At 49.6% G+C, this 23,100-nt stretch overlaps 2 protein-coding genes across 2 annotated transcripts; both read right to left on the bottom strand.

Moving 5' to 3' along the window:
* Positions 1 to 7,377: 7,377 nt before the first annotated feature.
* On the bottom strand, positions 7,378 to 15,113 carry LOC128818476 (guanylin-like). Its single transcript, XM_053997873.1, has 3 exons — positions 12,478 to 15,113; positions 9,142 to 9,331; positions 7,378 to 8,287 (listed from the first exon to the last, which is right to left on the bottom strand). The coding sequence occupies exons 1-3, from the start codon at positions 12,550 to 12,552 to the stop codon at positions 8,223 to 8,225; spliced, it is 330 nt and encodes a 109-aa protein (XP_053853848.1). The 5' UTR covers positions 12,553 to 15,113; the 3' UTR covers positions 7,378 to 8,222.
* A 1,784-nt stretch (positions 15,114 to 16,897) lies between these two features.
* LOC128818202 (coiled-coil domain-containing protein 81-like) lies at positions 16,898 to 21,684 on the bottom strand. Its single transcript, XM_053997307.1, has 11 exons — positions 21,499 to 21,684; positions 21,265 to 21,326; positions 20,626 to 20,782; positions 19,981 to 20,237; positions 19,542 to 19,627; positions 18,915 to 19,018; positions 18,553 to 18,670; positions 18,205 to 18,313; positions 17,703 to 17,881; positions 17,354 to 17,472; positions 16,898 to 17,019 (listed from the first exon to the last, which is right to left on the bottom strand). The coding sequence occupies exons 1-11, from the start codon at positions 21,608 to 21,610 to the stop codon at positions 16,913 to 16,915; spliced, it is 1,410 nt and encodes a 469-aa protein (XP_053853282.1). The 5' UTR covers positions 21,611 to 21,684; the 3' UTR covers positions 16,898 to 16,912.
* Between the last annotated feature and the right edge of the window lie 1,416 nt (positions 21,685 to 23,100).

Raw genomic sequence — 23,100 nt, 5'->3', positions numbered from 1 at the left:
AAACCAACAAGCAACAGATTTTCAAGAGGACCAAGGCAGAGACAGCTGATCCTTTCTGTTTTGTACTTGAGATCTCAAAGCCATACAAGCTTTTGTGGTTTGGGGTTTTTTGGTACTTCTTAAATTCTTACCTGGGAGCCCTCGTCACACAAAGGACTGCTGAAAAAGGAAAGAATGACCTGGAAAATTCTCTGGTAGACATAAAGCTCACAGCAATGTTTGTCACGCAGCCCTTCCCCAAGAAATCTGAGGATCCGCTCGTGCTCTGTTTTGTACCAGAAGCCACAAAGAAAAACACCACTGTCAGACATTCCGACATTTCCAAAGGATACCTGCTCCTAAGAGCACAAAACCCTGCTTCCCTCTGAGTGCCAGCTCAGGGCTTACCACAGCTTGTTCTGGACTTCTCAATTCCCATTCCTATCAAATTTAATCACTAACATCCATTGGGAACAGTCAGTCTGCAGCACAAACAAGCTGTGGAAATGGAATTTTAGAAGTTGCTGTTCCCAAAATATTTCAGTTGAACTCAACGTTACTAATCTAAACTCAGAGAGGAATTGTAGCTAGCTGGGGCAGAATATTCTGGTTTTTGATGCTGCTTCTCATGGAGAGGTGCAGAATCTGGGACCCCAACAGAGGCAAGGCTGCCACAGGCCCACCAGGCTCAGCAGCACTGACTGTGTATCTCCAGTAGCTGCACATCGACCCAGTAGCTGCTCCTGGATCTTCCCCATTGCCCCCTTCAGGCTCCAAGACCTCTCCAGCAACTGGCCAGGGCCCTCTGAGCTCTGGTAGCCAAATCCTCTGGTTCTCACACGCCTGCAGACTCCTGGCTCCCAAGGCTCTCACCCAGCTGGTCAGCTCCTCTGCCTGGACGCTCCCTGGGATCACATCCCCACAGCCCCACACAGCTCCAGCCCCTGGCACACCAGCCCTCCAGGGGGGCTCTCAGACCTCCCTGCAGAGGGAATAAACAGTCCCTGACCCAGGAAAGGATTTAGGAATGGAGGCTGATGAGAAGGCAGGTCACGGTGTGCTGGTCAGGATCAGGATCACACTACCCAGTAAGCTCTTAGCACAGCACTGGCCACTCTTGTCCTCTGAGCCTTATTTTTGTTCTGTGTTTGTTTCTCTTCAAATTTCATCAACTCTTCCATTTCCCCACCTTTGGTTCTCCTCCTCAGCTTCCTACAGTAAATCTAATAGGATCCTGTACTTCCCTTCCCCTGCATTCATAATATTCCCTATATTCCTGTGCAGAGAGAAAGGCAGAAGAGAGAGGTTGGCTGGAGGGACCTTAAACCTCATCCAGTCCCACCCCCTTCCACACCTTCCACCATCCCAGGCTGCTCCAAGCCCTGTCCAGCCTGGCCTTGGAAATCTCCAGGGATCCAGGGGCAGCCACAGCTTCTCTGGGCACCCTGTGCCAGGGCCTGCCCACCCTCACAGGGAGGAATTCCTTCCCCATATCCCATCCATCCCTGCCCTCTGGCAATGGGAAGCCATTCCTCCTTGTCCTGGCACTCCAGGCCTTGTCCAAAGTCCTTCTCCAGCTCTTCTGGAGCCCCTTTAGGCCCTGGAAGGGGCTCTGAGGTCTCCCTGCAGCCTCCTCTTCTCCAGATGTCCGCCCCCAGCTCTCCCAGCCTGGCTCCAGAACAGAGGGGCTCCAGCCTGTGAAGCATCTCCATGTGCCTTAGGGACTTTTGACTGGCAATGGCAAGGTTTTGGTCACATCTCCAATGTGCATGAGATGTCCAGAGTTACCACAGTACACTCCCTTGGCACAACCTGTTTTGCTCCTGGAATGCAACAGGAAGAGAATTCTCTGTGTGATGTTCTGTGAATTCCCCGCTCTCTGGTGATCAGTTATCTCTGCTGCTGACTTATCAGGGTTCAGCTCTTCCACCCTCCCCAAAAACAATCTGTTCAGCAGCTGGATTGCTGGAGTGGCACCTTTGTTATTCCTGCAAGTTCCGTGCTGTTCTCTGTGCCTTTGTGTGCTCACTCAGCCACATCTGCCGACTTCATTCAGAGCCATCACAAGAGCTCTGCTGAAGGTCTGAGTCAACAAGAGATTAAAGATGCAGCTTTAGAGCACACAAAAGCCAAATGATACCAGACAAGGGGAATTTAGCTAAATGATCGGGCAGTGGGTTCAGAATAATCATAAATATTTCTTTTTTACCAACAAATATGCACCACACTTGGTACAAGCTTCCAAAATAATAAAAAAATTAAAAGTTCTTCCAGAGCTATAAAAAGCCAATGTGGCTCATGAGCAAACTGAGACATGAATCCTTGGAAGTGTCATAGAAGTGTCACTGGATGTGCTTTTCTGAAGGATCTGGAAATAAGAGACCCTTCCATGATTAACCTGTCCCTCACAGTTGCCCCAGATTAAAGTTCATCTCCCCCCTGACCTGATGTGCCACAGACCCCTCACCACCTTGGTCACCTTGCATAGGATTTTCCAGGTTTTTTTTCACAGGTATGTCCCAGGAGAGAGGTTGGACATCTACCAGGAGATATCAAAAAGTCAAAGATGCCTGGGACAACTGACGATTCCCAGACACCAAACTGTGGGGCATTTGCTATTTAAAGCAGCTGAATGCTAACAGGGATATTGGGATTCACTGTGTCACCTCATCCTGTGGAATAGCAAAGCAGAACATATACTGATCTGGTCAAAAAGTGTCTCACCATGACAGGAATGAAAACAACAATAAAATAACTTTATCAGAAATTCTGATTCCAGCGCCTGACAGTGCAAATATCCCAGGCAGAGGAGAACATGGCATTTGTCTTTCAGATTCTTGGAAAAGCATAACAAGTTAAGCTCCTGGAAAGATTTAAGAGTGTTTCTATCTCCACCCTGATATTTTTTATCAGAACATGCACAATATTTAATGCAAATTCTCCTTGGGTGTGCCATTGCTTTTATGGACTTTTTATTGCTTATAAACCAAATCACGTCATCACTGGTACTTTCTCTGACCCTTTAGTTAAAATGTTACCCCAAGGACAATCACATCTTTGTGTGCCCAGTGTTTGCTGAGCACTCCAGAATCCTTGGATTTGTGTGGGGTGGGAGCAGAGGCCCACGCAGGGGTAAGACCAGTCCCATCAACACTTCCTGCAATCATTCTGCATTTTTTCCACGAAAAGTATTGAAATTTTCTCAAAAAAAGTGCTTCATTTGAAATTAGCAAATACTTGTGTTCTTCTGTTTCCTAGGTGGGGGCAGGTCAGAATTTCACTGATATTAAACAAAAAGACAAAAAGATGGGTGACTGAGCACTGGAATGGGCTGCTCAGAGAGGCTGTGGACTCTCCATCCTTGGAGACATCCAGAAGTCATCTGGAAACCATCCTGGGCACTCAGGTCCCAGGGAGATAAGCCTGGATGACCCCCAGTGTCCCTTCCCACCTCAACTACTCCAGGATTCTGTGAAGAAATGGGTTTCAGCCTTCATATTTTTGTACATTTGAAAGGAAGAAAGTTTTTTTGCTGTTAAAAACACTTCTTTTCCTGCTTGCCTCAAATGCTGTCTGGATTTATCCCTTTATGGAAAATTAAAATAAGTACATAAATAGATAAATAAATAAACAAAGGCGGGGGGATGAGGAAAGAAGCAAGGGTTAAGAAACATTCTGACATGCAGGAAGAAAATGGGCAAACTAGGACATGATAATTGCCAGATGGGTTGGAAGCCAGTGGTTAATGGGAATAGAAGCAGATAAACACAACATTTCTGGATAGAAGGGATACAGGGCAGGAATTTGAAAGAGGTGATGGGATTAGTATTTTAATAGGATCTAAAGCTGGTTGCCTGAGAACACTGGTGGCTAGAACTGGAGAAGAGAGTAAAAATATGAGCAATACGTAGAAATTATATATTTTAAACTAAGAAAAAAAATTATCAGTCCAGGGAATTTTGAGCTTCAGCAGAATAGAGGGAGAAACGGGCAAGGAAATCCCATAAGGACCAAGACAGTCATGGGGGAGGAATGGAAGGGAAGGAATAATGAAAGCTGGATAAAGAGCCACATTGTAGAATCAAGGAGAAAACAAACAACTTGCACTCCAAAAATTAGAGCTAAGAGACTAGAGATTGTGACAGTAGGAAGGACCAGAACTGGCAGCCAATAAATAGAATAAATGGATGTATCAGCCAAGACCTGGATAAATTGAAATGTGGAAATGTGGAAGAGCCAAGCAAAGTGAGGAGAAAGGTAAGAGAAATTTAGGGGGAAATGTGAGGCAAATTTAAGGAAGAACAGGCACAAAAGTCTGTGCATCCAATAATGGTGAGAAAGGGGAAAACCCCACCTTTCTGATAACTGTGGACATCATAACACAGAATTACACAGTGACAAAGGGATGAGGGGAATCAGGGGCTGGGAGTGGCAGGTGCTGGACACAGGGAAGAGCTGCCAGTCTCTGGATTGACCAGCGTTCCAAGGAGCTCTTGGAATTACAGAACTGATGGAATTTGTCATCTCAGTGCTCAACAGCTGCAAAAAGGCTCCGCTGCTGGGAGCTGGCAATAAAGGAGTGTTAGGGTGAGTGAAATCTCATATGAGGAGAGGATAAAGATATCAGCACCAGGCTGACGTCTGTCCTCTCATTAGTGATTAAACATTAATAGCAAATCAGAGAATCAATCATATCAGAGAATCCCAGACTGGTCTGGCTTGGGAGGGACCTTGAAGCCCATCCCATCCCCTCCCTGCTGTGGGCAGGGACTCTTTCCACTCCAAGGTTGCTCCAAGCCCCATCCAACCTGATCTTGGCTCCCCATCCCCACAAAACTCTGGGATTCAGGCGTCACTTATAAAACACAAGTGAAGAAAATAATAAGTGGAATGGGGAAAATAATGGATTTAGAAATAACAAGGGTGTGTGAGGTAACACAAGCCTGATGGTTTGGTGAAAAATAAGGGAATCAACATGATCTTTTCTCATAATACAAATTACCCAATTGAATTGCCAGTGAGACAATTTATTGTAGCTCATTTTTCAGGGACTGAGGTGTTGAAGAATCATAGAACCACAGAATGGTTTGGGTTGGAAGGGACCCCAAAGATCATTTAGTTCCATCCCCTGGCAGGGACATCTCCTCCTGGACCTCTCAGGAAAGGCTTTGCACTGTTACCTGATGCTCAGAATTCAGGTGTACCAAAATCAGTTCTTTCTGATGTGGGATTTCACTCAAATCAGCATTTGGGTTATAAACATCACGAGGTGCTGTCAAAGCAGTGAGATCCATCTGCTCCCTGTGGGATGGGGGCTGGGAGCTGAGAGCAATCCTATCCCAGCACTTGGGTGAGCTGAGCAGGGCAGACAAACACTGTCATCACGTTCAGCCAAGAGTTCAAATTTTAAGGATGCACTGGATGAGGCAGATCTGAAGTTAATTTGGGAAGCCAGTGTGCAAGTCAGGGACCAGCTGGGGTGCAGGGACAGTAAAGAGGATCAGATCACCTGTGACCACCGGGCAGGTCCATGATGAAGAGACAGATGCCAGCTCAAGCCAGAGGGGTGGTATGTGGACTGGGGTCCTGCTCTCTGGCCTATGGGCAGGCCCATAGTGGGGACCAGGACCCTTGCAGTACCTGGCTGTGGTGGAGAGCTGCACCCTCCAACACAGCCCAGAGCAGTGGGACTCAGGTGACCTCAGGTCCATTAGAGCTCCCTCAGTACCCTCAAGGCTGATCACCAAAAAACCTTAAAAATGCAGCGCAGAGTCTGGGCTGTGGGGAGCACCATCAGAGGCTGCTCTTTGAGGCCAGGAGCAGCCCGTGCCAACCTGGTGGTGCTGCTGGCTTGGTGGTGTGATTCTGTGACTCTCTTAATCACAGCTACTCCTGCAGAGCTGCCCTGGCAGATAACAGATAACTGCAGATAACAGCTCTGTGTGGAACAGTATTTCTCTGATTGACCTCCAAACCCTCAATATCCCCACAGGGAATGCCAGCAGAGCTTTCCAACCCTAACAGTCCTGTAGGGAAGGGCAGCCAGGGTTGAGGGGGAAAAGCTCTGCTGCTCTGAGTTCCTTATTTCAGAGCAAGAACAGAGACATGTACAGACACTGTACATTTCAGTGGAGTGAAGCACTGGGAGGAAAATTTGGGAGGAAATGTCCTTTAGGTGTTCCCAGTTCTGCTCCTCCCTGCTCAGATGAAGACCTGCAGAACTGGGGGGTCCTGGCACCTGGATCTGCAAGGACGAAGATCAGACATATGTGTTATCTACTCTCACCTGCTCTCAGCTCCCTGACAGCCAGGTTCTAATCCTGTTTCCAACAAAATCCATAACCTCCTTCTCTGCAGGAGCTGGTCCAAGCTGCTGTGCTGGGACCTGAGGATTTGTCACATTAGTTTTAAAGGAAAATAGGAAGTCCCTCCTCTATTTGGAGAAATAACTTCAGGTTTAAAAGAAGCCCCTGCAGTGTTTAAGTCAGGAAATCCCATTTCCCGACTTCAAGGCAGCAGGAAGAGCCTCAGTGAGGAACTCTCTATTTGGAATTTGCTCTGGGTGCATTTTGTCCTGAGGTAGTCAAAATAGTGGATGTAAGGAATCCTCTTCTACACCCTCACAGATTTCCTGTCAAATGAAGTAGGAATTTATGCACCTCATGATAATTTTCTAACATCAATTCTGGATTAAGGCTCCAAATTCCAGGGCTAAGGATACAGATTTGGTGCACTGAGAGTCTTGGTGGAACTTGCTGAGTTGAGGGCTCCATGTATAAAAATGGGGACAAAATAGTTTAACAGTTACAAATAGGAGGGAAAAAATGTAAAATCTCTGATATGGACTTGGACATGACAAGTGGGGGTACTCAGCCTGGAGAAAAGGGGGCTCAGGGGAGACCTTCTGCCTCTCCACAGCTCCCTGGGGAGTGCAGCCAAGGGCTCTGCTCCCAGGGAGCAGGGAAAGGATGAGAGGGAAGGGCCTCAAGTTGTGCCAGGGGAGGGTTAGGCTGGACATCAAGAGAAATTTCTTCATGGAAAGTGTGGTCAGGAATATGAAGGGGCTGCCCAGGGCAGTGGTGGAGTCCCCATCCCTGGAGGTGTCCAAGGAAGGGCTGGGCAGGACACTCTGGGCTGGGTGACAAGAGAGGGACCAGGCACAGGTTGGACTCAATGACCCTGGAGGGCTTTTCCAACCCAAATAGTTCTGTGATTCTGTGACTACAAATTGGTTTTAAGTTCAGGACATTGTTAAAAGATATCTTTTATTCAGGGAAGCCGCAGACATGAAATGCCTTATATGGGGAAAAAGTAAGGAGGCAAGGAGAATATCCTAAAACAAAATCCACCCCAAAACCCAGCAAAAACAAACAAAACAAAACAAAATAAACAAAAAAATCCAAATTATTACTAGTTTTTTATTGTCTATACAGCATATAAACATGGACAGATAATTTCTTCACAATCTTGCCACCAATAAATAAAACAACAGGCAATGCTTTCATTTCAGTGTGATTCTAGCACTGCACTTTGGAATTCCTTTCTCTCAAAGAGAGTTTAAAGAACCTTGATATTCCAGCCAGTGAAGAAGTGTTCCTGTGCTGCTCTACACCCATTCCCTAAATCAACAGCAATCAGTACAAGGAACAGGCTGATTTCTGGCTGTCAGAGTGTTCCTAAACACCAGGAATTCAGCTCGAGTTACTTATTGCAGTTCTGCTACAAACTCAGAGGTGTCACCTGCAGACAGGTGGAAGGGAAAGGGATCCAACACACTGGGAAGGAGGGACTGGGAAAGGGAATAACCCAGTGATGTTGTGTGTAGGGGAGGCCAAATCACAGGCAGATATTAATGATTAGATACTACTTATTGGACATTAAATATTAGATATCAGCCATTAAAAAGGCTGCAGGGGATGCTGAGTTTCACACAGCTTGTTCAAATCCAGGCAAAATAGTGGGAAATGAAACCCAGGGCATTTCCATTCCAGTGACACCCAACTCCTGCAGCACTGGAACCTCTCAGAGGAGTCCCAGCCTCTGTGCTGGCAGATCTGCTCTGCTGGTGGCACCTGATCCAGGTGCTGCAAGACTGCAGGGATGTCCTCACGAGCAGGCAGCTCCAGCTTGGCTGGAGTGGGAGATGAAGCCCAGGAATATTGATTGGTGAAAGTACATGATCTTGCCACAGGAATGCACAAACTTCCCAGCTGGACGTGTCTTTTGTGGGTTTTCCCACCTTCTCAGAAGCAGCCGGCGCAGGCAGCATTGGCACAGATCTCACAGAGGTCATCCTCAGCAGCCAGGCCTGTCCAGGAGAAAGGAGGGGTTCAGTCAGATGCCAGGAGGGCAGAGCCACCTGTCAAAGCATTTGGAGACTCATTTGCATTCCTGCTTTATCATTTGAAAGACCCTTGTAGGTAGAACTGCTCTAAGTAAAATTAGCTCATGCTAAAATCTGGCTGAAGGAATGAAATCAAACCTGAATTCCTTGCGAAGCCATGGGAACATGTGGAAGCAAGAGGACAACAGGACATGGCAGCATTTTATCCTAAAGTGTCCCTTGTACTGGACAGTAGATAACTGCAATATAATAACTTAAAAAAGCAAACACTGCAGCAGCAGCCCATGGCAGAGGGACTTTGGACAAGGAGGAATGGCTTAGAGAAGGGTAGATTTAGATGAGATATTGGGAGGAAAATCCTCCCTGGGAAGGTGGGCACGCCCTGGCTGCCCAGAGCAGCTGTGGCTGCCCCTGGATCCCTGGCAGTGCCCAAGGCCAGGCTGGACAGGGCTTGGAGCAGCCTGGGACATTGGAAGGTGTCCCTGCCCATGGCAGAGGGTGGAATGGGATGAGCTTTAATGTCCTCCCAACCAAACTATTCAGTGATTCCATTATTCTACTCTGGATGAACTTTTCCCTGGTCATAGCAGTGGGATGTGCCCAGGGAACAGCTCAGCTCAGCACTGCAGGAATTTTCCTTAGGTGGTTCATGGAGCCTGACTTTTGTGGGAGAAAGGGCAGCACAAAGGCAGCACAAACCCTCCCAGCTGCCCTAGAAGTGACACAGAAGTAATTCCATGGCTTTGCCTCCTGCTGTGGAAATGTTTGAGGTTGAAAATTGTGGTAAGAATTAAAACTGTGAAATATGAACGACATACTCAGCCTCCTAAAAATCATGAGTGCATCTTCCCTCTTGCACACAGGCCGGAATTCCTCAGGGAGGTGTTTTTCTTGGCAGGGGGAATAGCTGGCCATGGGAATCATCATGCGAGGGTTGATGCGTCTGTTGCCATCCATGAGCTCCTTCAGCTTCTTCACGGACTCCAGGGGGAATCTCAAGTCTCCATCCTGTGAAGAACCAGAAAACAGAAGTGTCAGGAAGTCAGGCCTTTTGCAAATCCATTCCATTTCAACCAAGAGCTCTCCCAAAAAAATATAGCAGAGGGAAAAGACGGTGTTGAAAGAAAGCCAAGATAAAACCTGTGTTGAATAAAGGACAGAGGGAGAATTCGGTCCTGGCTCATCCCCACGAGACAGACCCATAAAATCTGGGATAGGAAGATCCAGGCTGGGAATCTTTAGCCTGAAAAGAGAGGACTGGGAAATATCACAGAATCCTGGAATGGGTTGGGTTGGAAGGGACCTTAAAGCTCTCCTCATTCCACCCCCTGCCACGGGCAGGGACACCTTCCACTAGACCAGGTTGCTGCAAGCTCCATCCAGCACTTCCAGGGATATGCTGGTAGAGATCTACAAAATTGTGACTTGAATGGGGATAAATGGGAATTTATTTGGCTCGCTGTTTCTCCTAACACAGCAGCGGAAGTGTCAAGTGTGGGCTGTGACCTGGCAGGGTGTGGCCACACAAAAGCAGCTCTTCTTTCACACCACACATTGCTGAGGGCTTAAACCCTTCACCCCAAGACTTTGTGGAACGTTTCCATTCATTTAGAATCACAGAATCTCTTGAGTTGGAAGGGACCCACAGGGATGATTGACTCCAGCTCCTGGCCCTGCACAGATGCCCACCAATCCCACCCTCTGCCCATTTAAAACTTGCTCACACAATCCTTGAAGAACAAGTTTTTGGAAGCATAAATATAACACTTCTGACTCAAAGTTCACACCAGAAACTTAAGGAAGCTGGGACAGGACTCTGAGAAATATTACTCTATGTTTTAGTTGCTTCTCCCTATTCATTGGTTAAGGGTCATACCCTCAATTTCAAGAGATTTCCCCTTTTTGAGGTCATAAATTTAAGTTGCAGGTGTTGCAGCTGTTTAACCAAGTGCACAAAGTCTGTGCCCATCTGCAGATAATCAGAGTTTGGCCTAGAAAACAAATAAGCATTTTCAAACAGATGTATATCTGCTGTTTTAACATGGTTTCATGTATTCATGTAGTCAGGGGATGTGGGAGGTTCCAACCCCACGCACGGTTTGGAAAGAGATGAACTTTAATGTCCCTTCCAACCCAAACCATCCTGGGACTCTGGAATCAAGTAACATCAATCAAGAATCAAGCTCTTCATCCAAAGAAATAAAATGCAGTGACTCTGATACTGAAGACCAAATATTAGCATTTGTTTCACATCCCCATGAGTCCAGTGGGGAATGGTGTGAGATAAGTGGGGAGGGGATTTGATTGTGGCTGGGGTTTTGGAGGGGTTTTTACAGTATCACATTATTTTGGTGTTAAAGGTTTTAAAAATCCAATCAGATAGACTTTGGATACGCATTTACTGAGTCAAAATCTTTTCTTTTGCAATCAGTTTATGATCTTAGGTTAATTTATCAGTGGAACTCAATGATCTTAGAGATCTTTTCTGATCTTAATGATCTATAAAAGTTAATCAGGCACTGGCATCAGCTTCCCATGGGAGTGGTGGAGTCACCATCCCTGGAAGTCTTCCAGAAACATGTGGATGTGGCACCAGGGGAAATGGTGGATCTCTCTGTGCTGGAGGAACAGATGGATTTAATAGTCTTAAAGGGCTTTTCCAACCTAAACAACTTTCTCATTCTGTGGTCAGCCCTGGCTGCCTATGAAAAATTCACTTTTCCTATAAAGGCAGCTCTAGATTCAGCTGTTGGTCACACAACTGAGAAGCAAAATCCATAGAACTAAAAAAAAAATCCTGCAGGCACAGTTTCAGAGAAATCAGGAACTGGGAAGAAACCCTGAGATCTGCAGGTCCTGGGGACAAAAAAGAACAAAGGAACAGCAAAATAGAGACAAAACTCAACCACCTCAAGTAAGAAAGATGTATTAGAGAGAGCTAAATTTGATGTACTATGGGACAAGGAAGGGAAGTCTCGGGAACAATTTCAGAGAAGAAGAGTGCAAGCCAAGAGTGCAGTGAAGAATCAAAGAATCAGTCAGACCTCAAAGACTTCAGGTGAAAGGAGTGCAATGCACTCAGAGTTCGCTGCAAGTACAGTGGGGAAAGCATAAATTTAATGATTAATGAGAGAAGAATTCCAGCCCAGACTCCAGAGATGCACTTCCTACTCTTTTACACAACCTAGAAGCATCCATTCTCGTTTATTAATATTTTTTATGGCTACAAGTGGAAAAAAAAGGATGTTTTTCACTGGGTAGGAAGCTGTTTGCTCCTCTGGAGACTGTAAATGTTGAAGAATGGTTTGAGAGAAAGGAATAGCTTAAACCTGCTACCTCTGGATATCTCTGTCATCCAAAGGACAAAAAAAGAGGCTAGTCCAGGACACAAAGACACCTTATCCCTGGAAACCTGCTGTCCACACACAGAGAGAGTCAATAATTGTTTAACAAATACTCATTTCCCTGGTCCCCAGAGGAAGTTGTTTGCATTGCAATCAGACTGAAATCTCCACATTGTCTCTCAGGAGGAGTGCAGAAAGATCCAAAGCTTTCCCAAAAACAGACCAGGGCCCTGAAGCACCTTCTTAACCCCTTCCACATTGCATGGAGTATCAGCAATAGGCGCTGTGTACTTGGAAAATTTCACAGAGGCTCCTTTAATCACTTCTCTGCCTATTAATATTTAATTGGATCCAGCTAAGCTCTTCTTTGCCCTTTTTTTACAGGCTCCATCCCATAAACTCACAGATCATTTCCAAAAAGAACTTCCTGCCTAGAACCAGGTAACACAAGACAATTTATCCTTTATCACTCCTTGTTTGCATCACTCTCTAAATCAGCACCTTCACCACATGTGGCTTTAGGTCTAGGAGAAAATTATGGGCATGAAACACCTCAGTCCCTAAGGGATTTCAGAGCAGAGATATGGCTGGAGAAGGTAAATAAACAGCAGCAGCATTTAGTGATTCCTGAAGTGTTTTACAGAAGGAAGACCCAGAGTACAGGGAGATACAGGTGGAAATCAAGGCAGAGCAAAGCAAAAATTCAGGTCTATTAATTGAGTTCAAGATTCCTGTTGCAACCAGAAGTTTAAAATATATCAGCATTTTGTTGAATTTGTAATAACAGCAAATGAAAGAGAAAAAACTTACCTGAACATAGACTGCCTGGGAGATGTGCACCAGGACAAGGACTGCCAGGACTGTCCAGGAAAGAAAGCTTTTCATAGTGCCTGCAAAGCCAAGCCTCTCCTGACCTGGACAGATCTTATTTCCTCTGCCTTTGGCCTTTCTCTGCCTTTTTTGTGTCTCTCAGACTTTCCCTCTTCTCCTGAGGTCTCAGACTGCCCAGCAGTCAGAGCTTTATAAAGACTTCATACAGCATAATGCTGGTAATCCATTAATCCAGACTTTCTATTGACATATCATAAACCCTGAGGGGACTCTCACTTATCTGCTCAGTAGTACAGCTGGCCAGTCACACCCAGGCAGATCCTGGGATTTATGACTGCTCCCACTTTGAGACACTGGCTGTGACACAGGCGGGCAAAATGCTCCAAACTGCAATAAATAAATGGTGGAGACTGAGCTCAGGCAACACCTGAAAGTCCCCATAATTCTGGCCACTTCCTGCAGAACTGGAAGTAAAAAAAGAAGTTTGGAAGAAGATAGAAAAAAAAAACCAAAACTGTCCCAGACAGTTGCTTATTCTGGGAGTCCCAGGAACGTGGAGTGTAATCACATAATCATGGAATTGTTAAAGTTGGAGAAGCCCTCTAAGATCATTGAGTCCAACCATCAACCCAGGATCTGGTGGTAGGCTGTTCACCATTAACCTTGTCCCCAGATGCCACATCCACACCTTTTTTGAACATTTCCAGGGACAGTGACTTCACCACTGGCCTGGGCAGCCCCTTTCAGTGCCTGACCACCCTTTGCACAAAGAGATGTTCCCAACATCCAACCTAAAGCTCCACTGGCACAGCTTGAGGCCCTTTCCCCTGGTCCTGTCCCTTGTGATCCCACTCCTGTCAGGGCTTTGGAGAGAGCTAAGGACCAAGGCAGAGAACCCTAGGCTGCACCTGCACATGCCCAGCTATGAAATGTCATCTCTGCTCTTTGCAGCCCCTAATTAAAAGGCGTGTGTTGAAAGGCACGGGGGGTGTCATTAATGGCAAAAGCTGCCAGGAATCAAATCCATTTCTCCATGACTTCCTTGCTTATATGGAAACACACATGGATGTCACACAGATGGAGAAGGATCAACGTGCCCCAGCTCGGTTCTGACATCAAGCTCAGGTCCTCAAATCTGTAAATGATTTCTGGAATTTTGTGGGTTTGGATTAACACAGACACCAGGAGAACAGCATTCCTGATCCCCCAGAAGAGGGCAACAGTCACCCACTAAGCACCTTCCTCAAAACTCAGCAGTGTTTTATGCCCCAAAGGCTCCAGTTCTTGCTGTAACCCAAATTATTGTTCAAGTTGCAGTGAAAATCATCTCTCTGCTTGGAGTAAAATTCCAGAATCCAAAGCAGCCATGTCCCTAGTCAGGGGGCTTGGAGGGAGGGAATGGGACTTTTCTGATTCAGTATAACCCAAAAATTACTGTAGAGTTGAAGCTGAGCTGGCAGTGCAGAGTGTGAGCTGACAGACTTTGCTTCTCTCCTCTCCACCAGCCTCATACACAAAATCTGAAGCCCTGGAATGATCTTTATTCCAACAAAACAAGTCTGTTTCCTCTCCTGTAATGATTTCTCTGCTTTCTGCTGCTGTGGCTAGCAGCCAACAGCATTTGCAACCCCACAGCAGCTCAGGCCTCTGCCCTTAATTACTTTAATGTGGGTCAAGGGTGGAACAGCAAAGGGCAGAGCAAAAATCTCCTCTGAGAACATTTCATTTCCCACATGCTTGGGAATTTTCACAACCATTTTCTTCTCCAAAACCTGGTTTATCTTCAACCTGTTAAGTCCTGAGTACAGCTTGGTGGAAACTGAACAACAGATTAAAGAGACATTGAGGGAACCAGAGAATTGGTAAGATTGAAACTAAACAAGATTATGAAATCCACCCTTGGAGAGAACCCAAAGAGGCAGATTTGGAGAGGTGTCACAGGAACACTGAACCAACAGACACAGACAGAGCTGTAGTCAGTGGTTCTGTGTCCAGTGAGGCGTGGTGTACCTCAGGCCCTGCCTTGGACCAGTGCTCCTTGACACCTTAGCAAGGGCACGGTGAGGTGGAGCACACCCTCAGCCCCTTGGCAGGTGGCAGGAAGCTGAGCAGGACTGGTGACACACCTAAAGGATGGGGCCATCCTGGAGGACCTGGCCACGCTTGAGAAGTGGGTCCATGGGAATCTCAGGAGGTCCTACACATGAGCTGGGAAAACCCCCAGTCTCAATACAGGCTGGGAGTGAAGGGCTTGATAGCAAGACTTGGGAGCAGAAAGAGAAGAGCGGGACAAGCTCACTTCTGGACTGATACTGAAATTACCACAGCCCATGTTCAGGACCTTGTATTTGGCCGCCTTGGTCCTCCTGAGGCTCCCATGGGCCTACTTCTGGAACTTGTCCAGGTGCCCCTGAATTGCATCCTGTCTCCCAGGTGTCTCACACTTGCACTGCTCAGCTCAGGGTCATCTGCCAGTGTGCTGAGGATGCCCTCGACCCCACTGTCTGTGTCGTTGATGGAGACATTGAAAGCACTGGTCCCAGTAGAGATCCTGAGGGATACCCCTTTGTCTCTGAGCTCCATCTAAGCCCTTCACCACTACCCCGTGTGTTGCCATCCACCGAGCAATCCGTCCATGAAATTTGAATGATTCCAATTCAGACAGAAGGGTGTTGTGGCTTTGCTGTGCCCCTTTGCTCCTCAGTGTCACAATGGAGGTCTGAGTGGGGCCACCACCGCACACCACATCCACGTCCCTGTTCCACTTCTCTCCAGGGTTGTGAAGCTCCAGCTGCCTCACCAAGCTTGGGGGCACCAGGAACTGTTCAGCTGGAGGTACAGGAGGTCAGCAGAGACCTTCTGCTCACTAGGTCTGCTCCTGGAGGTTCTGTGCTCTCTGAGACACCCCTGCCCTGCAGACCCAGCCCTGCCAGCCCAAGACCTGGGAGAGGCCAAGGCCAACACCAGAGGAACCTTCCCGTGTCCCCACTGCCCCGTCCTGCCTGTGGCCATGCTGGGGATGGAAGGTGGGTCTGGTTGTCCCAGTCCCAGGCTCATTCCCTGCTGTGTGGAGCCAGTTCCCACCCCGAGGTGAGAGGCCTCTGTACCTTCATTCCAGTTTGTGCACAGCAGGACCTGGGTGGTTCCCAGGGACATTGGCTCCCCGTTCAGCGAAGTTTTACGTTATTTATACATTTTAGCAAACAAAGGCCTCAACATTCATTGGCTGCATGTTGCAGAGCTCTCTAATTAATATTCTATCTTCTATTGGTTAAATGGCTGTCTCCCTTCTCACACTAATTAGTCCACCAGTCATGTCCATCTCTGGAGTCAGTGGGATTCTGGAGTCAGTGGCTGTGAGTTGGTTGTCATGATCCCCTCCTGCCAAAATCACCTTTCACAGAGTGAGCACCTTGGACTGATGACCTGGCCCTGTTTGTCCATCCTTAGGCCGAGCCTCAACAGCCCTGAGGGCTGTGCAGCCCTCAGAGGGACCTGAACAGGCTGGGGAGGTGGGCAAGGAAGAACCTTCTGAAGTTCAACAAGGGAAATGCAGGGTCTGCATCTGTGGAGGAACAACCACAGGCACCAGCACAGGCTGAGGGTGAGGGTGACCTGCTGGAGGAGCTCTGCAGAGAAGGACCTGAAGGTCCAGGAGACAATGAGCTGTCCCTGAGCCAGCAGAGTGTCCTGGGGGGCCAAGGAGACTAATGGGATCCAGGGGGGATCAGGAAGAGCATTGTCAGCAGGTCAGGGAGTGCTCCTGCCACTCTGGTCAGTCCTGGGAGGCGTATCTGGAGTGCTGTGTGCACTTCTGGACTCCTCAGGACAGGAGAGACATGGAGCTCCTGGAGTAGGGCCAGTGGAGGCTGTGGAGATGATGAAGGGCCTGCATCTTCCTGCCAAGGAAAGGCTGAGGGACCTGGGGCTGTTCAGCCTCAGAGGAGACACAGATGAGAGAGGCCCTCACCCCTGTTTGTCCCTGTCTGCAGGGAGGGCTCAGAGCAGGGACCAGGCTCTGCTGCAGGAGGCCCAGCGATGGACAAGGGGAACGGGCAGGAACTGATGCCCAGAAGTTCCAGCTGAACGTGGCAGAACTCCTTTGCTGTGCAGTGATCGAGCCCGGAGCAGGTGGTCCAGAGAGGGGCTGGAGTCTCCCTCTCTGGGATATTGCAGACCCATCCAGACACAGTCCTGTACCATGTGCTCTGGGATGGCCCTGCTAGAGCAGGAAGGTAGGACCAGATGAGCCACTGGGGTCCCTTCCAACCTCACCCGTCCTGGGACTCTGTGACTGGAGTTGTCCATGTCCACCAGTCCCATCTGGGTCACCAAACACTGTTGTCCCAACCAGGGACTCAATCCCTGGTGTGGAGCAGCAATTTACACACTAAGGTGATGGATTTCTAGGTCTTTATTCCTTTTTCCATGGTGCCATGAGGTTGCTCCCATGTCTCAGTTCTGTTGCTGCCTCTTCGTGGACCTCCAGCTTCTTCACCAAGCTCAGGTTAGATCCAGAAGCTGTTCAGGATTCAGGAGGTACAGGGAGAAGGGCAGAGACCTTCTGCTCACCAGGTCTGCTCCTGGAGGTTCTGCAGTCTCCCAGACACCCCTGCCCTGCAGACCCAGCCCCGACAGCCCAAGACTTGAGAGAGGCCAGGCCAGAGAGCAGAGGAACCCACCTGTGTCCCCAGGCTCATCCTGCCTGCGGCTGTCACCTGGGGCTGGTTCAGGGACAGCTCCAGGAGCCCCCACACCCAGCCAGCAGCACAGACAGTGCTTCCCGGGGCTGCTGCCAGGCAGGGGAGGAATGTGCTGCCACGGGAAAATGCACCCATTGCTTGGAGATACTTACTGAGGGAATCGTCGTTGGACCATTTCCGTAACTTGTTCATCTGCAAGGCCTTCGTGCACTGCTCCCGGGCTACTTTGTATGGCTGCAGATTTAGCAGGACCTGCTTGGCTCGTGGGGTCCTGCAAGGCAGGGACAGATTCCCTCTCACTCCCTGGCTGGGGTCCTGCCTGGCCCAGCTCCTGCTGCTCTTGTGTCCACACCAGGGTCAGGGGCTACCCCAGGGCATGCCCATGTCAGGGGATGTCCAAGGGACCATATCCAGCCCAGAGCTCAGGGCTCCACTTCCTTGATCCTAAAGGGGTCCCTCCTAGCTGCTCAACCCCCCTGACCCTAACTTCCACACTCCTACCTTGGCTGTGGTCTTATTCTCCAAGGGGACAGTGTCTTCTTCTCCTTTGTCCCTTCTGGGGACAAAGCAGCAGCCACTCCTGCCACAGCAGCTGCTCTCTCCTTCCTTAGCTTTTCAAATCCTCCAGGAGAGAATGCAGCAGCCTTCTCCAGGCTCCTCTCCTCTGCCAGGGGTGGAAGCTGTTACATGAAGCAAAGGGAAGGCAGCTCAGACATTTTGGCAACAATAAGAGTCCCATCCTGCAGACCCAAGGGACAGTTTGGATCCCTCCTCTGTCCCCCAGAGTTTTTGGCAGTGACCCTCTGCTTCCTGAAGAAGTCTGGACACCATAGAGGTTTGGGTCAGCGAAAGATTCCTGGCAACACAGTACAGAATGATGAAGTTGTTCCCAGGACTGAATGGAGGACTCAAAAGACATCCCAGAATGGACAGACCCAAAGGGATCCTTTCAACAGCCTCCCTGCAGCGCTGCAGGACACGATCCTACATCCACGTAACATACCTGGACATGTTTTCCCTGCCTGGTGGGAGCTGCCAGCCCAGCTTTGGGCTCTTCCATCTCCTTGGTGGCTCTGCCCTTCTTCACAGAGTTCTCAATTGGAGGCAGCAAACTGCAAAGATGCCACACAAGCGTTTTCTCTGAGAACAGTGAGAGCATCCTCTCCGGTGTTTTTTCCAGGCCTCTCCAAAACACTGCTGCCCACTTCCCACGCCATGGGAAGGGCCAAGGCCTAGGGCACGTGCCCATATCTGCTCTCCATAAGTACAGGCAGCATGGCCAAAGGTGACAGCTCCTCACACCTGTCCAGGAGCATGGAATTACCAAAAGTCAGCTCTCCCAGACTCTCACCTCCCTCTCTGCACTCCACCATCAGCCTTTGTCTTTTCTCTTCCTGTCACTTTCACATCACGTATCCGACTTGGAGAAAGACTCGGACGAAGAAGGAGGCGTTGGCTGGGAAGGTTCCCTGAAGAAGAAAAAGAGGAAGTTCCTCTCAACTGCATCTCCAGAATGCTTTGGACATGAGGGATCTCCCAGCCTTCCTGTCCCAGCCCAGTCTCCTTCCCTGAGGGCTGTCCTGCTCCATGGGCCTGTCCCACTGCTTCCTTGGGTCCCCATTCAGAAAAAGAGGGACCTGCTGGGACAATTTTCTGGCAGGACACAGAATTCCCTTTGGCATGGAGGACGTCAGTTCCTAGGAGGGAACATACCTGGAGTTGTTTGGTGCTTGGTGTTGGTTTTGTGTGTTGTGCCAGTGCCTTGTAGGTAAACAGTTATAGGATGTGGCTGGGACTTCCCATCTGCCTGCACAAAGCTGCAAAGAAGGTGGGGACACCAGTTTGAATAAGGGCAGCGGAGTCCATGGCAGCCTCTGGGAAGAAGCTGTTCCCAGGTTACCAGTTTTCCAAGGGAAATGTAACACTGGAGCATGGGCAGAAGAGTCTCCCTCCATAGGGCTCCTCTCAGCCAGGTCTGGGATCCCACTTGTCAGAGAGGCTTTCCAGAGAAAACAAACCCGCAGTGACTGAGAACATCCCAGGCTCTGGGGCCTGTTGGTTCCCAGTTTTTCTCAAAAGAAAAGGAAGGGGCTGGTGAAGCTGAGTGCTCCATGGCCTCCAGCTGTGCCTCCAGTGGTCTTTCCCACTGAGGTGGGAAGGTAAAGCAGGCCCTCTTCCCAGGGAATACACCTGAAGAGCTCCCCAAAGAAGCCAGAATGGCCATGGACCTTGCACAGTTTCAATTAAATACATCCAAGGATTCCTCCCACATGGGAGAAGCCAGGACCCAAAGGTGTTGCTGATTATCACCCCGCCATGTACAGAAACAATTGCACTCACTGCGGCAGCACAAGGACACCTCCAGGAGGAATCTGGGAAATGTCCTTTTCCGTGTGCGCTATGAATAACGGCTTCAGATTTGGTGACTGCAACAGGGACAGAGACATGGCAGGATCCACAGGGAACTTACCTGCTGTTCACAAGGCACAAAACCCCTCTTCCACTCCTTGCCCCAGCTGCCCCACTTCAACACCCAGCCCCAGCTCTGTCTCCACCACCCTGTGCCCCTACGTCGTCCCAAATCCATGAACAGCTCCACCACCTCAGCGTTCTGGGACAACAAGGCCACGCCAGCAGCATCTCCACAGGAGACAAAGCCCAGGGCTAATTCCCTGGGGGCAGGATGGCAGGCTCAGCTCCCAGGACCATGGAAAGCCACCCAAGGCCACGGCTGTGTCCCCAGGAGTTTGAGGGCACATGAAATACATGCCAGACTCACCTGGAGCAAACTGTCTGCCACGCTCTGTGACTGAGCCACCTCTCGGACCAAGTCTTCAAAGAACCTCATGGCCACGTGCTTTCCCCGGCAGACCAGGACGCCGATGTCCTTGAACACAAATTCAAAGTTCTGGCCACTTGACAAGGCCCACTCACAGATCTTTAGCGTGGCCTTGATGCACATAACGATGGTGGCTTTGGGCTTGTGCAGGCGCAAGGCCACCTCAGCACAGACCAACTCGTCAGCTTTGGAGAGCCCTGTGGAGAAAGCACCCAACACGAAGTCACTCCCTCAGCCCTTCTGCGGCCCCCTGAGAGCCCACCAACCCCCTCCCACCACAGTGACTCTTCACCCAGCAGCAAACGTCCTGCTTTTGTGCCAAGAGCCCCGGTCCCTGCACTGCCAGCTCAACCACCACGCTCCAGCTCCACAGAACCTCTCAGGGGGCTGCAGGAGCCAGCAGGAATGCTGGTTCCTGCCTTCCCAAGCTGGTGGGGATCATCAGTCCCTTCGGTGCCAGGAGATTCTCAGAAACACGTCCAGGAGCTCTCCAGCAGCAGCCAGCACACCGCGGGCACCCAGAGAGCCCTGGAGGGGCTGCCGGAGGTGTCCGAAGGGAGCACAGGGCTGAAGGGCTCGTCTTACCAGGCATGGGGCTTTTCCCATGGAGGAGCTTCTTCCCCACCAGAAACAGCTTGTTCAGATCAAACCCCGGACTGTCTGCCATGAAACCTTCCCCTTCTCCGTGCCAGATGGGTCTTTTCATAATGTGGATGGTACCCAGGCCCATCAGCCCAACTCTCTGGAAGCAAAAGCAGGCAATCAGAGGGCAAACAGCAGGGAAGGCAAAGGGTGATCTGTGGCCTTTCCATCCCTGCAGCTCCAAAGCCTGAGATGGAGTCCCCACAAAAGCTTTGGAGAAGAGCCTTTAACTCCAAATGGTTCCTCACTCCCTCCTCTCCAGGATCTGCAGGGTGCAAGACATGTGGGAGAAACTCCTGGAGCCTGGGAAGGCCCAAGGAGTGCAGAAGGCCCAGGATGGCTGGAAATGAGGATGTCCCTCCTTTCCAGCCATCCTGGGGAAGAGCCCAAAGAGGAAATCCAATGTTCTTCTACTCAAGCGTCGCTTGACTTCTTGCCTGTGCTCACAATGGGTCTCTGACTAAAATGCAGGGTCTGCCTGGGACAATTCTGCCCTCTAGGCTGGCTGAGGGCCAGACAGGATGGGGAAGGATCAGGAAACCCCCATGGTCTGAGGGAGGACCATGAGGAAACCAGCCCCACCTTCTTCAGCAGCAGGTCTTGGTGATAGCACTCAGACACACAGTCCCAAACTTTAGTGATTTCTGTCAGGAGAAAGAGCCGTGCTGAAGTTATGAAGTTCATCATCCTCCCTTCACTTTCCCTAATGTCAGATCCCCTTCTCCAAAGGGACCCTCTCCCTGGGCAAAGCCACCAACACATTCCCACCCCCAGGGGCAGGAGGATGCCAGGACCCCGGGGATCTCCAGGCTTTACCATCCTTGTTGAAGTACACAAGATCTGGAGACAGTGCGAGGAGGAAGCTAGAGAAAAGCTCTGTCATGGCTGCAGCTCCTCCTGCCCGACCTCTTTCTCTCCTCCTGTCCATCCCACCATGGCCTTGGGATGGGAGGCACCACAGCTGTGCTGGTCTCTGGCTCTCAGGGAAGTGCTGGTATGGTTCCATGGAGGCAGAATGTCCCATTGTGACCTCACATGTGTCATCAAGGGGCTGCAGAGCCCCACACAGACACCCCCCTGCCCCCAGGCTTCACCCTACAGGGGAAGGAGGCTGCACTCCTCGTTTTGAGGGGCTGCCCCCACCCAGCCACTGCCCTTTCCAAGGAGTCTCCCACAGCCACTGCTGAAGCAGCTGGAAAATCGGATGGAAATGGATTTAGAATGCTTTACACAGATACTGTTACACTGATAACTGCTGTGTTACGAGTTAGGAATTTGGCAGAAAACAAACCTAGTTTCCCAGCTCGTCCTGAGGGATCAGAGGGGCTGGGAGCAGCTGGGCTGAATTCCTGATAGGAGCCTGTTCCACTTGGCAGGTCTGGTCACAACCAGTGGGAACTTTCACAAACAGAAATTCACCAGCAGTGCAGTTTATTGGAGCAGGTTACAGACTCTTGTTAGACTGAGAGTGATAAATGCACTGGGCCCACAAAAGCTGTGTGGGATGAACATTCCCAGGAATTCTCTGATGCATCTGGAGGCACAAATCTTCACTAAGGGGTGTCCATGCTTTGGGGAGGAGGGAGGAGCATCCAATTTATCTGGAAATGAGGGATATCAAGAGCCATAATGAGGAAAATTACAAAGGTCTGGGTCTTGGCAAGGGCAGAAGAGAACGTGGCACCTGAGCAGCACTCCCTCTTCCCCCTGACAGATTCCAAGGATAGGGATTATCTAGCCTCTGCCTGATGACCCATCACCCTCTCAGCAGGTGATCACACCCAGCTACTCCCATCAGCACATATCCCATGGAAATCCCTTATCTCACACTGTGGGCTTCATTCCTACACAGGCACAGAACTGCAGCACAGGATACCTCCAAGGCACTGGTGTTTGCAGGGTCAGGAGATGACAGGCTTCAGTCATCAGTAAGTTTCCATCCTTGCCAGAATCCAAGTTATCCGAAACATTTGGAAATAGTTTTCAAAACTCCAGCAACAATGGTGCCATTCCACTGAGGCTCTGACTCAGGCAGGGGGTGTTCCAAGGCTGTCATCAGGGAATGACTGATTATCCTTTGTTCCTCACCTTGGACAGGCAGCTGCTGTTCCTGTTACACTCAGGAGCTCCTGGTACGGTCAGGGGACACCTCACTTTACCAGGTGCTTATCAGGAGCTCCTGTAGAGCAGGGGGAGGAGGATGCACCACAATAGGTTATTGCAGAAACAGCCATAGGGCTGATGCTGGATGCACAAACAGTCTGTGAAGTGTACTTCTGGTGGGGTTCACCCAGAGCAGGGTGCACTGAGTGTGACATACAGGGGAACTGATCCCACTTACCTGGATCTGCTGTTACCAGCTACGGGGATCCCAGTTACCCCATACCAGATCCATTCCTAGGCTGGGCTTGAGGAGCA

This window comes from Vidua macroura, chromosome 23 (genome assembly GCF_024509145.1).
Source record: "Vidua macroura isolate BioBank_ID:100142 chromosome 23, ASM2450914v1, whole genome shotgun sequence".
Taxonomy (NCBI): domain Eukaryota; kingdom Metazoa; phylum Chordata; class Aves; order Passeriformes; family Viduidae; genus Vidua; species Vidua macroura.
This window is presented reverse-complemented; position numbering and strand designations above follow the sequence as displayed.